We start from the raw sequence: 15,419 nt of genomic DNA, 5'->3' as shown, positions 1-15,419 counted from the left end.
TGAGTTCCGATCAGCCAAAAGAGAACCTTTCTCTTGGAGCTGCCATTGAGCTGCCATTGAGGGCCATTTGAGGAAGTGGACCATAAAAAAAAGTCCAAGGGAAGTGCAAGGATCCTGGCTTGATCTTTGGCCAAATTGTTCTGTAGATGGATGGTAACACTAACTGAGGATTTATAAAGTCTCCACCATACAACCCCCTATTATGGTTTTAGGACCATGGCCGAGCCAGCCCACCCTCCGGACCATAGTAATTTCGTCCACCTAATCCATAGGCCAAGATGAATTATTTTTGCACTAGCAGTCAACTTTATATGTAAGCCATGCCAGTCTTCGTGAGCGTTGATACCCATAGGAGGGACACCTGTAAGAATTAAAACATAAGGTGAGCATTCAGGTGTAATTGAAGATGGACCGATTGCAGAATAGATATCAATTATTTCTTGGAATTTTCAGGAGGTTGGGGACAGTGGTGATCTCGAGTGACTGGCATCTGCCCACAGGTATCCGCATTTTACTCTGTATTTAAAGCATTAAAGGGTCTGGACGGAGACCCCAATGGGTCGCTTGGTGAGGACATTCGTTTTTTTAACAAGAGGTTAATATGAAGATCAGGCTCTTCCTTGTGGTTTCCTTCCTGGGACTTGCCCAAAGTATGGCCGGAGGGAATTACTCTGATTATCTACCAAAGTTTGCATTTTCTAATCAAAACGTGTTCATTGCATCACTACAGTTTTCTAAAAATCTCCATTGATTCAAAGAAGGGCTTACAAACATATGACCGGGCAATGCTAAAGTCGGGGCCAATGAGGTAGCTTCAGGAGCAGCTGGGTTTAGTGTTGGGGGCAGGTTTGGCCCTTCACTTATTTGACGTTACTTCAGTCCTAGGGGTTTGGTGGTCATTATGCTTGTGTTTCTGTGCTGGAGGTTTATGTGACCTCGGAGAGAAACTGGCTAAATCCACAATAGGGATAACGTTGTGGGAGTCTTGCACTACACAGGGGTTAACAATTTGAGCAGGGACAAAATGAAGCTGGCCATATAAAGGTTCTCTTCTTTGAGAGACATTAAACTCTGTTTAAAAGTACCCTATCAGAGCTCATCTGGGGAATTCCCCAGAGGATGGTAGGATCGCTAATCAGCTTGTGAACAGCATCAACACGGTCCTCTACTAGCTCAACTTCTCTAGTGATTGCCCCCATAGCAGATGATAGATATGAAATAATCGCGGGGAGACTAAGGGGCATATTAGCAAGAACCTCGTTAAAATTATCGTCATTTTAGTGGCAGGAAACTGCAGCTAAAACGTCAATAACGGGCTTGCTAATATGCGTTATAGAATTCCAGTAGAAGCCCAGGTTAGATGTGCAGGACATCTAACCTGGGCTTCTAGTGGAATTCTATAACGCATATTAGCAAGCCCATTATCGCTGTTTTAGCGGCAGTTTCCTGCCTCTAAAACGGTGATAATTTTAACAAGGTTCTTGCTAATATGCCCCTAAGAGACCCCTTTTACACCAGGGCTAGATGGTTGGATTGCCTTTTTCTTCCCCATATTTTAGTGATAAATTTAGCAGATATGCACAAAAATGCTGATAGTAAAGGGCCTACCATCTGTTCATTAGTCCCCACCAAAAGCCAAAAGGGGTGGCCCAGCCAGTTCAGATTCACAGTGCAAGGCCCATCATTCAAAACTGCTGTAGGGCAGGATGTACAGCTTTTTTTGCTCCCAGCAAAATCTTTATTTTGAGAACTCTTCTGCAGTTGTTAATTTGCACAATGCATGGGAAAGGGATCTCACAGCTTTTCAACACCTCCAGTTGTCATTGTATCTCAATTCATGAGCAGTGCCCTGTGATCCATCACATTTTCAGAAGATCCGAGCATCACTAGTCTTTAAAAAGAAGGGGAGTGAGCAGCTCTGCTTTGCATCTTCCACACTCATCCACGATAGTTAAACTCTCTTATGTTTACCTTTTTTTCTCTCTTGACTCAACTTTTGCATCAGTCTGGAGGCTACATCATGAAAAACAACAAATAACTGCAAGGATTGAAGGCGTGTATGACTTGAACAGAACATCAGGTAAACCTAACATTAGTTTCTTAAAAGTGTTTATTATTTATATTATTGGTTTTTGTAAAGGAGTGCTGTTGATGTCTCTGTTTCCTGAACTTAATGCTCTGCTTTCATGAAGAATTTGGACTTAGGCTAACGTTAGGCACACTAGGCCTAAAAAACATTTTTGACTGTAACACTGTATTGCACCACATGACTAAACTTGCATTTCATGCCTTACTAGAATAAAAAAATCAGCATGCCTTGAAGAGAGACTTCAACTTTCACAGACTGTTTTGAATAAATTGCATTTACTCAAGGCCAAATCTAGTTGTTTCTGGGAGAATCACATATTAGGTAACATTTGCTGTTCCATGTGTAGGCGATTGCTCATGAGAAGCCCCATGTAGTAAAGAAACCTGCCAACTGTAATCACTTGCAAAAGTGCCACTTTTGCGTTGTTCGGGTTGGTTCAGCTCCTGGTAACCATGTACTACTGTATTAAATGTAAGCAATCCATTACCAATCTCTGGAGCTCTCCACAACCTTACTTTGAGCTTACCTGCTGCCCACCCCCCTCCTGCTGGCTCTCCCTAACCAACTTCTCTGACATCAACTCCCCCTTGCCTCCTAGCCCCTTGCTCCATGACCCAACAACCTGCTTACATAAGTCACTTGAATCGAGACTGGATGAGATCACACAAAACTTACATTAACTCAAAGCAGACTTACAAAGTCCTATTTGTATCACCTTAGAAACAACCAATAATCAGTGGCCTAATATGAATCTGAGGATTAATAGTCTCCTTCATAACCTATCCACCATTGTTAGACTTGGCCTTTTCGGAGGGTTCACCCCCAGGCTTTTTGCCCTCCTGTTTTTGACCTTGTATTTATTGTTTTCTTAGACTATGGGCCCTTTACCACTGCTATTTAGTGCTAAAATGCATTTACTCTCCATATAAATTGTATTTATGGATTGAAGTGCCTATGATTGGCTTATTTGATTTACTTCTAAGTCCCTAGTAATGTGCACCTGTGTGCCCAGGGCTTGTAAATCAAATGATACTAGTGGGCATGCAGCATTGATTGTGCCACCCACACCAGAAGCCTTGCAATCTGATTCTCAGGCCTGCCACTGTGGTGTCTGCACACAGTTTTTAACTGCCATGGGACTTTCTGCCTAAAATCGTCAAAAGGAAAAGTGGTATAAATATTGGGAACCTGACTCCAGAACTTTTGGACTAAGGAACCTCCAAAGATGAAGAGCTGGAGAAGCATTGAGCAGGAACTTCAACTTTGTTGTGTGCTTTGCTGTGTTACCAATCACCACTGAAGACACCGTCCACCTGATGAACTCCATCCACTCTGGATCGCCTACCGACCCTTGTCCTCACCACATTTTCAACAAAGCAGACCCCATTATCGCACCCCATCTCCGAGACGTCATCAACTGCTCCCTCAACTCCGCTACCTTCCTGGAAAGCTGGAAACATGCCGAACTCAGCGCCCTCCTGAAGAAACCCACAGCAGACCCCACTGAACTTAAGAACTACCGCCCCATCTCGCTCCTCCCATTCCCTGCCAAAGTCATTGAGAAAGCCGTCAACAGTCAGCTCTCCGCCTTCCTCGAATCCAACAAATCCCTCGACCCTTCACAGTCCGGCTTCCAAACCAAACACAGCACCGAGACCGCCCTCATCGCAGCAACAGACGACATTTGAACTCTACTGGACAACGGAGAAACAGCTGCCCTCATCCTACTTGACCTCTCAGCAGCCTTCGACACAGTCTGTCATAGCACCCTTATACAACGCCTCAGCAACGTAGGAATACAAGGAAAAGCACTGGACTGGATCATCTCGTTCCTCGCCGGAAGAACCCAGAGAGTCCGCCTTCCCCCTTTTAGATAGTCATCTGCGGCGTTCCACAAGGATCATCACTCAGTCCCACCCTCTTCAACGTATACATGAGTCCCCTCGCATCCATCGCGCGCCAACACAACCTTAACATCATCTCCTACGCAGACGACACCCAGCTGATCCTCTCCCTCACCAAAGACCAAAACACCGCCAAAACCAACCTACACGGAGGGATGAAAGAAGTAGCCGAGTGGATGAAGAACAGCCGTTTAAAACTGAACTCGGACAAAATGGAAGTCCTCATCTTAGGTTCATCCCCCTCCGCTTGGGACGACTCATGGTGGCCACCGGCCCTAGGAAACGCACCCATACCTACGGACCACGCACATAACCTGGGCTTCATCCTGGACTCCTCCCTCTCGATGACCAGACAAGTCAACGGCGTCTAATCATCATGCTTCAACATCCTACGTATGCTCAAAAAAATCATCCGTTGGATCCCCACCGAAACAAGAAAGACGGTCACCCACGCACTGGTCACAAGCCGACTGGACTACGGAAACACCCTTTACGCCGGAACCACAGCCAAACTACAGAAAAAACTCCAACGCATCCAAAACGCCTCAGCCAGAATCATACTAGACATCCCCCGCCAAGCTCACATTTCCAGTCACCTGAAAGACCTCCACTGGCTCCCCGTTAACAAGAGAATACCGTTCCGTCTCCTCACCCACGCACACAAAGCCCTCTACGACCTAGGACCCGAATGCCTCAACACACGCCTGTCCTTTTACACCCCCACCCGCCAACTACGATCGTCCAATCAAGCCCTCGCCGCAATTCCACGCATCCATAGATCCACCATGGGGGGGAAGATCCTTCTCCTACTTAGCGGCCAAAACCTGGAATTCTCTCCCCACCCACCTCCGCCTTACACAGAACCACCTCTCCTTCAGAAAACAACTAAAAACTTGGATATTAGATAAGTAAAGTACCCCCTCCCTCAAGAGCCTTGAGACCCTCTGGGTGAGTAGTGCGCTATACAAATGCTAAACTTGAACTTGAACTTGGGCAGTGAAAGGACTGGACAGAACTTTCTGCAACTTATCTTCCAAAGTTTCTCCAAGGGCTTGAGGTAGAGCTTGCCCCCTGTTCAAGAAGTCTCAGGAACAGCAAAGACTTCACCATCCACTGGGTACCCATTTCTGGAACTGATTGTTTCAGGTGCTACAGAAGAAAAAGTAACTTGATGCCATCAACGACGCTGCTACCGGATCCATGACCTATTGGCACTGCGGAGAGTACGGCCCGCTTAATGCTGCAACTCTGGTCTCACCGCTGATGCCGACTGACGCTACCACCAAGCCGCTGCTTTCACCATCCCCTGAGGGCATTGTACTTTGCACGGGCTCCCTTCACATTGCTTCCCTGACAGTTCTGATGCTCCACGCTGACACTGACGCCGCTGTCTGCACGGTAGACTGGTGCCACTGCTTGGAAGTTTTTTGATGCACCTCCCCTTCCCACATTGAATCATTGGCCTACCAATGCCATTAACTCCAGATTGTCTTCCTATGATAGCATTTCAGCACCAACGCCACTGCTTGCACCATGACTTGCCAGCACTACGACGAGCACCATCCAACTTCACACCGTTGCCCTGGTCTCATTGACGCTGCTACCGAGCTGCTGACTGCACCATGACATGAGGGCACCTCACGCTGCACTACGCCCCACAGCCCCAATGCCTGCCGACACCAGCACTCCTAGCTTCAACCTCACAGAATTCGATCTGCACCATATGTGATTTAAAGTGCCCAACGACTCCTTCACCGACCTCCTGAACCAACGCTATCCCTTCTTTGCAGGGTCCACACACCCTGCTATTCCAAGGTACTGTTTGCAGGTCTTATGGTGCAGTTGCTGCCACCACGGTGAGCCTGAACTGTTGGATTTGTTTTTTCATGAGGCAGTGATAGACCTGGACGGCGCTATTGCCTTCAAGGAACTGTATTTTAAGGTTATTCTTGCAATATTTGTATTTGGATTACTGTATGCTGGATTTTTTTTACCACTTTGTCTTGTTTTCCACAGATAAATATGGGATATGTTTTTTTAAACTGGTGTGGTGTCCTTTTGTAGTGTTTTAACTGTATTACTGTGTCTAATGTGCAAGTGCTTTACACATTGCCTCTGAGTTAAGCCTGACGGCTCGGGTGAACAGGGGTTATTTTAGAAGTGCAATCCCCTTATCCTGATTAGATGGAAGGGTCCATACTTAGACAAGGTGCATAACTCTGCCAACTAGAGCCCCCCATTTCTAAAAGGGGACAATAATTTAATTAGAACATTAATATGTCTCAACTTTTCTTTTGGTTAAAATCAAAAATATACCTAATTCGAAGAATAAATATTAAAGATGAACTATGCCTTTACCTAAAAATCCCAACCAACTGAAGGCAGTGTTAATTCCTGAAGACATCCACACAATGCTCAGCTTTCTGATTGGTAAAGTAACCTCAGAATGTCCATAATAGAAGCAAGGAGTGATTAGTGAAAGGATGTAGAGGAGTAAAACAAGGGAAGGTGGGTAGTGTCTGGGAGAAGAGGACTTGGGTATTTATGTAGAGGTAGCGTTAGGCCTCGATTCTAGCGGGAAAATGTGAAAAGTGAGAACTTTGATGTTATGAGCAACATTGAATGAGCCACACACATTCTAATTCATGTGCTTTGAATTTGTAGATAACCCCTCACAAAGGGCCAGAAAAGGCCCAAAATGTATTCGGTATTTAAGATCAACGATTGTGGATAACTTATGCACACTTTTGTGCTCCAGAATAAGGCCTGGATTTCTGCAGTATTAAGATTATAGTGACGACGTAAGCACCCCTTATGTGGCATGAAGAAAAGCAATGAAAAATCACAAACCTTGGATAAAAACGAGAAAAATAAAACTTTGTGAAACATGGTGAATGTTGTGGCATCTTTGTTATGCAAGGAAGATTAAGCTGTGCAGCTCGATTTGGGGTGTCGTTCCGCTCCAGGCTTTCAAAATAGAAGCTTGCCATCAGAGATGCTGCAGACCTTTTAAAATAATTTTCATAAACAACTCGCAGATTTATTGAAACATACTCAGTCAATGACGGTCGGACAGTACTACCTGCAAAATGTTCCACCGTCACCTTGTTAGTCCCTGTTCCCCGCCTGCCCTGACCCCCGCTTGCCCCGACATTGCCTTTCCTCGGCCAATCTGTGTTGTAGTAACTCCCCATCCTCCGCCTGGCCCGACACCCGCCTGCCCCGACATTGTCCCCGGAGCCTTACCTCAACTGCCGCTCCTCAGTTCACCGCTCCTCGCCGCTTTGCTCCTCACCGCCTGTCCGCCGCCGCTCCTCCCCCGCGCCATGTCCGCCTCTCTGCTGCTCGCACTGCTGCTGGCCTGTCCGCTGCTCCTCAGGTCACCGCTCCTCCCCCGCGCCATGTCCGCCGCTCCTCCCAGTGCTTCTGACGTGAGCACGCACGTCACGGCCGGCCCTACTTTGGACGGACTACTTTTTTTTTTTATTTAAATTTTATTTAAATTTTGTAAATAACGTTTATATTTTAAATTTATATAGCCTATGTCCTTCTGCTTGCCCTGATGTTTTCAAACATGTATTGGGTGTTTGGATTGGTGGTGTACTTTTCGAGTTTACCTGGCTCAAAGGACACAGTTCTCTCTTTACTATAGTAGTAGTAGTATAGACTGAGCAAGCTTGTTGTCTAGGCGGAGATGTTATTTTACACAAATATGACCGGGGAGCTTCAACCCAGATATTTTTACTAATCACAACGGGGCTCTAATGAATGAGGTCCACTTGTCCCAAATATAGAAAAAAAGTGATAATGTAATTATTGTACATGATGCAGTTTCATGAAAGTCCTTTAGGGTCACAAGCATTTGTGCACATTTTTAGTGTGGGTTTACAGGGCACCTTTGTCTCATAGAATCATCCAGAGAAACATATGCAGGTCCTACTCCAAAAGCCATGTCACAGTGCAAAGTACACCTGGAGAGAATATATATATTACCTACTGGCCACCACCAGCAGGTAGTTATAGTTAGGACCTTGTTTCTAAACAAAAAGCGTTTTTTCTTTGGCGCTGGTTGACGAATCTTTGCAAAATTTTCAAAACTAATTGGGCGCTCCGGTCAGCTCCTGTCTTGAAAGTTTCCGGGTGATATGTCAAGTTGGGGCTGAGAAAAAAGGGTTGTCCCAAAACTCGTTTTCTCCATGTTAATTTCCGTAGGAACCTTTTGTTTCGGCTACAGCCCGAACTGCTGAACGGAATTACACCAAATTTGGCAGAGAGGTTTCTCTTTTTCCAGAGTGCACTCTTTGCTTTAATTGGTGTAAATGCGTTCAGTAGTTCCTGAGAAATAAAAAAATAAAAAAGATTATATATCTGGGACCCCGGAAGATCCCCGAACCCTCCCGATCAGAAGCTGGTCTCTTATAGAACACAGCAGCCATCTTGTGACTCTGTAGAACCGAGTCACAAGAAAAAAGGTGACAAAACAAGATAAGGGGGCAGGGTAGAAACACCCTGACCCCTAGGCCTGCTTAGGTGGTCTCACAGGGATACCCAGGGCCAAAAAAAGCATTTTTGGGGGCAGGATTCGCTTATGGTAAGCAAATCCAGCTTAAAAAATAATAATAAGCTCCTGGGTGGGCCAGATCACCGGGGCAATGAGGAACATATATTCAGGGGCTCCTGCATCCCAGGGGACTGCCATCTCCCCGGGCATGATTAATAAGATGCGGGGGGTATGGGCCCCGCGCAGCCCCAGGGACTGCCACATCCCCGGGACGTTTAAAATAGAAAAAGCATGGGGGGGCTCCTGCCCCCCCACGCTGGTCTGGGGATTGCCACCTCCCCAAGGCTTTAATTATTATGGCTGGGGGGCCTCACAGGCCCCCAAGCCCCTGGGACCGCCACCTCCCCGGGGCTTAAATTTGTACAAAAAGTGGGCGGGGGCTCCTGCTCCTCCACACACTGCCCCGGGGACCACCACCTCCCTGGGACAAACTTAAATTAAGGGTGGAGGTCTATTGTGGACCACCACCTCCCTGGGGCTTTAATCATGAAGGGAGGGATGCCACTTGGCCACCCTCCTGGAGCCCTAGGGATCACCACCCCCCAGGGTCAACTTCAGCAATGTCCCGGGGTGCCCACCCCTGGGCATTGCACTTTGCTATTGCAGGGCAGGAGCATAGCTCTCGCCCTGTCATAGCAAACACTGCTTTGCTTTTGGGCAAAGGGAGCTGCATGTCAGCAGCTCCCTTCGCCCAATAGCAATGCCGGCTCACGCAGGTGGCGGGGAGCCAGCAGGGACCGCGGGGCATTGGGGCCTCCACGGTCTCCAATGTTGGGGCCAGGCCCAGGGGGATGAGGTCCCCGGGCCCAAAAGTGGCCCAGGGAAGGGGGGCCATGCGGCGTCGCTCCTGTATTTAATTTTTTTTAATTAAAAGGTAAAATTGAGGCTAAGCCCCGGGGGATGGGGTCCCTAGGGGCCAATAATGGCCTCAGAAGGGGGGCCCGCGTGGCCCCCTCCTTTTATTGCTCATGACAAAAAAATTATAAACATATGTGGCCATGCCCCGGTGGATGGGGTCTCTGGGGCCAAAATCGGCCTCTGGAGGGGGGCCGTAGCTCCCTTCCTGTTTAAAAAAAATTAAATGTCTCAGGCCCTGAGGGATGGGGCCCCAGGGCCCACAAAATACCAAGAAAAGGGGGGCAAACAGGCCCCTTCTAACAGTAATAAAAAACAGAAGCTGGCATCTCACCAGAGGCCTTACCCCCTCCCTGCACCACTCTGCAAATGTGCCTCCTGGCACGTTCTGGGTTGGGGGAGTAAGTCCCCTAAAATCTTGAGGGTCCTTATGGGCCAACTAGCCCACCAGGTACCTCCAGCAAGCCCCACAGTGCCAGGAAACTTTTGGTGACAGTGCGCTTTACAAGCTCCTATTAACATAACATAACATAACATTGCTGAGACTGCGCCAAGGCCACTCCCCCTTTTTATACCACTCAGCAAACACACCTCTTGGTGCATTGCTGGTGGGGCGATGAGGTCCTCTTGTGTCCAGAGGACCTCAGGACTAAAGTGGACTTCATTCCCCGAGCAGCAGTGTGCCAGGAGGTGCGTTTGTAGAGCGGTGTAAAAAGGGGGTATGGCCTCGGACCAGTCTCAGCAATCCAGCTGTGTGGGGCTTACTAGAGGTAGCAGGAGAGCTAATTGGCCCCCAGGAACCCTCAGGAGGCAAGGGGAATTCATCTCCCAATCAAGAGCGTGCCTGGAGGTGGGTTTGTAGAGTGGGGGTATGGTCTATGTCCAGTCTCAGCAATCCAGCTGTGTGGGGCTTGCTGTAGGTACTTAATGGGCTATCTGGGACTTACTTGTGGTGTCAGGTAGGCCAGTTGGCCCCTAACGGCCCCTAGAAGCAAAGGAGACTTTATTCACCATCCAAGAGCACACCACGGATCGTGGTGGCAGACTGGTGGGCAAAGGGGGTGTGGCCTGCTTTGGGAACTTAGCAATCCTGCTGTGTGGGACTTACTGGAGGTAGTAGGAGGAGTAGTTGGCCCCCAAGGTTGTCCTTGGAGCCCAACCACCTCTCCTGTTACCTCCAGTAAGTCCCACACAGTGGTATTACTAAGAGGTCTTCAGAGGCCACGCCCCCTCTCTCCACCACTCTACAAATGCTCCTACTGACACCACGGGCTGGGGGATGAAGTCCGCTTTGCTCCTGAGGGACTTTGGGCACCAAATAGCTCTCCTGGTACCTCTTGTAAGTTCAACACAGAGGAATTGCTGATCGCTGGTTGAAGGCCCAGCTCCCTTTCTGCACCACTCTGCAAATGTGACTACTACGATATAGTTACAAATTAGCATTTAAAAAACATTAGAAATTCATTGAAAAAACCATAGGTTTCAGGGATGTTATGGTTAGTAATTACTATTTAAAATTCCTTAGAAATTCACTGAAAAAACTACAGGTTTCAGGGACGTTTTAGTTAGTCTGACATGTCACTCGTTCAAAACCAGAGAAATTTGGCCATCAAGCACGGGCGAATTTTGCGAATCTGGCATTAGCGAATTTTGCGAATTTGCGAACTCGCAATCCGCAAAATCCGCAAATTCTCGCGAATTTGCGGATTTTTTTCTTTTTTTTTGTGTTCGCAAGGATTTCTGCCAGTTCGCAAGGATTTCTGCCAGTTCGCGAGGGTTTTGTACCAGTTCGCAATTGCGAACTTACATGTCGGCTCGCAACGGTCACGATTATGTTGTTTCTACGTCTGGTTCATCATCACAGGTTCCCAGAACCCTCTGTTTCACCCCTGCCACCCTCTGTTTCACCCATGCCATCCTCTGGTGCATCAATGCCACCCTCTGGTTCATCATAACTGTAGATTATGGGGGGGAAAAGCAAGCACACCTGCCTGCTTCAACTGACATGAATTAATTTGGGGTTGATTTATTAATGTGTCACTGTTTTAAAATTCCAGTCTGGCACCTGCTTCCTTATCTGTAATTTGCTTTCTGTTGCAGTGCAATTTTTTTTTCCAGGACCTTTGTGGCCTACTTGTAGCTATTCTATGAGCCTGCTGTGAGGGTCAGAGCAGGGTCATATAATTGTTGCAACTAGCAACTGAACTCTGGAGGGGCCCTTGTCAGGAAGCACTACAGGGAATGGTTACTAATGATGAGTTTGAACTTTTGAACCTGCTGAATGCTTTTTTTGTGTTCGCAAGGATTTCTGCCAGTTTGCAAGGATTTCTGCCAGTTCGCGAGGGTTTTGTACCAGTTCGCAATTGCGAACTTACATGTCGGCTCGCAACGGTCACGAATATGTTGTTTCTACGTCTGGTTCATCATCACAGGTTCCCAGAACCCTCTGTTTCACCCCTGCCACCCTCAGTTTCACCCATGCCATCCTCTGGTGCATCAATGCCACCCTCTGGTTCATCATCACTGTGGATTATGGGGGGAAAAGCAAGCACACCTGCCTGCTTCAACTGACATGAATTAATTTGGGGTTGAATTATTAATGTGTCACTGTTTTAAAATTCCAGTCTGGCACCTGCTTCCTTATCTGTAATTTGCTTTCTGTTGCAGTGCATTTTTTTTCCAGGACCTTTGTGGCCTACTTGTAGCTATTCTATGAGCCTGCTGTGAGGGTCAGAGCTGGGTCATATAATTGTTGCAACTAGCAACTGAACTCTGGAGGGGCCCTTGTCAGGAAGCACTACAGGGAATGGTTACTAATGATGAGTTTGAACTTTTGAACCTGCTGAATGCTTTTTTTGTGTTCGCAAGCATTTCTGCCAGTTCGCAAGGATTTCTGCCAGTTTGCAAGGGTTTTGTACCAGTTCGCAATTGCGAACTTACACCGCACGCAGCAAAATTGTATCACCAAGAAAAAAAAATCCGCTGCGTGCGAATTTTGCGGGAAATTCGCGGATCTCGAATTTACCGAAAATCCGCAAAATCCGCGAGCGTAACGGATTTTCCGCCCCTGCTTAGCCATTATACTTAGTTGAGCTAACTATACCCCGCTCCCGCACAATGCACTGCCGATGACATCACATATTACATCACTCATGACATGGTCAGTGACATCACTGATGACATCTCAAATGACATCACTGATTACATCCTGCACTTAATATCTGATGCACCTCCTCACACCCTCATATACCCCTTTCATACACCTACTCTAAAATACAGACTACCATTCTTAAAACCGTAGACACACCAATACAAGTTAGTACATACCCACTCACTGATTCATAGGTAAACACACACTTCCACTCACTAACCCATAGTCACTCATACATGCAGTCACTCATCAATACAGCCACTGATATATGCACTCCTATACCCATACAGACACTCACACTCCACCACTCACCCATAGAGTCACTTACTCACCTAGTCAGTCACCCAAATAATGAATAACTCTGCCTTTTACTCACCTATACACACACCAAGTCTCTTATTCATGCAGATACTAACACTCGCTCTACAATCACTGACACAAGCATTCACTCATCCATACAGCCACTCACAATCACTCGCTCTCACATATAGTCAGTTATATACTCCAACACTCACATATACTGCCTTTCACATATGTAGTTACTCACACATATACCACTGAGACATACGTTCACTCACCAACACAGCCATACACACACTTACTCACCCATTAAGCCCCTCGCAGATGCACTCATGAACGTATACACCCACTTAATCACCCACTCACACATCCATGCAGGGAGTTCCACCCCCCACCCACACAGACACTCAGGGACTCATACAGGTACTCAGACAACAAATCATTAACCTATATAGACACTCATATAGCTACTCACCAACCCATGCAGACACTTACACACCAACTGACAGACTGATACATTCACACAGATTAGTTACTCACCAATGCATTCACCCACACACGTATAATCACTCACTTATACAGTAAGTCACACACTGACTGAATTATCATATTTGAGATGTCATCAGTGATGTCATCAGTGATGTCACTGACCATGTCATGAATGATGTAATATGTGACATCATCAGCAGTGGATTGCGGGTGCGCAAAATATAGTTAGTACAACTAACTATATAGGAGCAATTTCAATGGATTTTTAAATGCTAATTCCTAACTATATATGACCTGAAACCTATGGTTTTTTCAGTGAATTTGCAAGGTTTTTTAAATGCTAATTCCTTACTATATATGACCTGAAACCTATGGTTTTTTCAGTGAATTTGCAAGGTTTTTTGAATGCTAATACCTAACTATATATGACCTGAAACCTATTTTTTTTGAGTGAGTTTGTAAGGTTTTTTAAATGCTAATACCTAACTATGTAAGGCTTGAAACCTATGGTTTTTTCAGTGAATATATATATTTAATATAATATATATATATAATTTTTATTTTCAAGTTTTTTTTATATGATTACAGGGTCCGCGCACCGTGAACGCTCTGAGCTCTTACCCCGACAAATTTTTTTAAGTTTCTAAAACATAATATCTACGTTTTCAACGTAGATTTTAAAGGTAGACAATATCTGCTTTAATGTAGAAAATGTTTTTTTTTAAACTTTTAACAACAGTATATTACTTTTTGAAGTAGTAACAAATCTCGCGAGGGTAGGTCACACGTGCACGCAATGTAAGAGCTCCGTCCGCGCACCGTAAAAGCTTTGAGCTCTTACCCTCGAAAGTTTTATAAACTTTAAATCATTATATCTACGTATTTATTGCACAATGTAAAGGTACACATTATCTGGGATAATAAAGAACATGTTATTGTAAACTTTTAAAAACCATATATAACTTTACTTAAGCAACTATAAATCTCGCAAGGGTGCGTACTACGTAAACGCATCGTAAGATGACGTTAGCGCTCCGTAAGCTTACGTCCAACCATGTGACCTTAAAACAAAAGATTTTATTGGTTTATAATACTTCCTACTCCAATTGTTGAAAGACCCCTCCCATGTTCATCATTCTTCTTTGGCTTTCGAGGAAGAAACACCTTTTTTCATCAGCACTTTGCTCCTAAAAAAATCTATTGAAATATCTGAACAGCAGGAACCTGAGCATTCAGAACATGAGGAACCTAAGCATTCAGAACATGAGGAATCTGAGAATCCTGAACATGAGGAACCTGAGTTTGTTGCTGAAACCCCTAGATCACCAAAAGAGTCCATAGTTTGGAAAAATTTTAAATTCCCAGAAGGACAGAAAAAGGTAAATGCACCTTTTGTCACATGCAAAATCTGTGACACGGTATTTTCCAGAGGGGTCCACAGAAGAAGTACAGCTTTGGAACTTTTAGCATGGAACGCCATGTCAAGAATATACACCCAAACAATTGGAGTAAAGCTGTAATGAAAAGATCATCAGAGGAGCAGGGCTCTGCTCCCAGTACTTCTTCTCAATCAACAGCACCACCAATGCAAGCATCAATGGTTGCAAATATCCAACCAGAACTTAAGAATTTGATGATGCAATGCATTTGTTGCCAGAAACTAATAACCTTTGGACAAGAGTCCATTCAAGTTATCCTGCAAAAAAACAGGAAGCACAGGTGCACCCCATAATTTTTTTCTTTATTTTTCATAGTTTTTTCCGGTTGAACAATTATCTGCCTTAAAAAGTTTATTTTTTTACATCGTTTTTCAAGCAAAACAAAAACAAAAAAAACCCAGTTCTATTTAGAACTACCTCTACTGGTTAAAGAAAGAACTAAATTTCTATGTTTGTATGTAAAGGTTTGTCATAGTGAATGTCAAAGTACAAAACTATAAGGATGTGGTACAGCATAAACCTATAAGGTGTTTACCTATAGTATACTGTACTACTTCCAAAGCACTGAAACGTAACATATGTATATAAATATGTTACAACTCAATGGGCCAGATGTACGTAATCTCGAATT

General features: G+C 45.4%; 1 protein-coding gene across 1 annotated transcript in view; it reads left to right on the top strand.

Moving 5' to 3' along the window:
- The window catches only part of LOC147700932 (killer cell lectin-like receptor subfamily F member 2), an 89,874-nt gene that overhangs the window by 41,559 nt on the left and 32,896 nt on the right, over nt 1-15,419 (top strand). Inside the window, exon 3 of the mRNA XM_086929273.1 lies at nt 2,006-2,080. Within this exon, the coding sequence (XP_086785399.1) occupies nt 2,006-2,080 (75 nt within the window). The remainder of the gene's footprint in view (nt 1-2,005; nt 2,081-15,419) is intronic.

The sequence above is a fragment of the Lissotriton vulgaris genome, chromosome 7, assembly GCF_964263255.1.
Source record: "Lissotriton vulgaris chromosome 7, aLisVul1.2, whole genome shotgun sequence".
NCBI classification, from domain to species: Eukaryota; Metazoa; Chordata; class Amphibia; order Caudata; family Salamandridae; genus Lissotriton; species Lissotriton vulgaris.
Note: the sequence above shows the minus strand (reverse complement) of the source record. Positions and strands in the feature narration are given on the sequence as shown.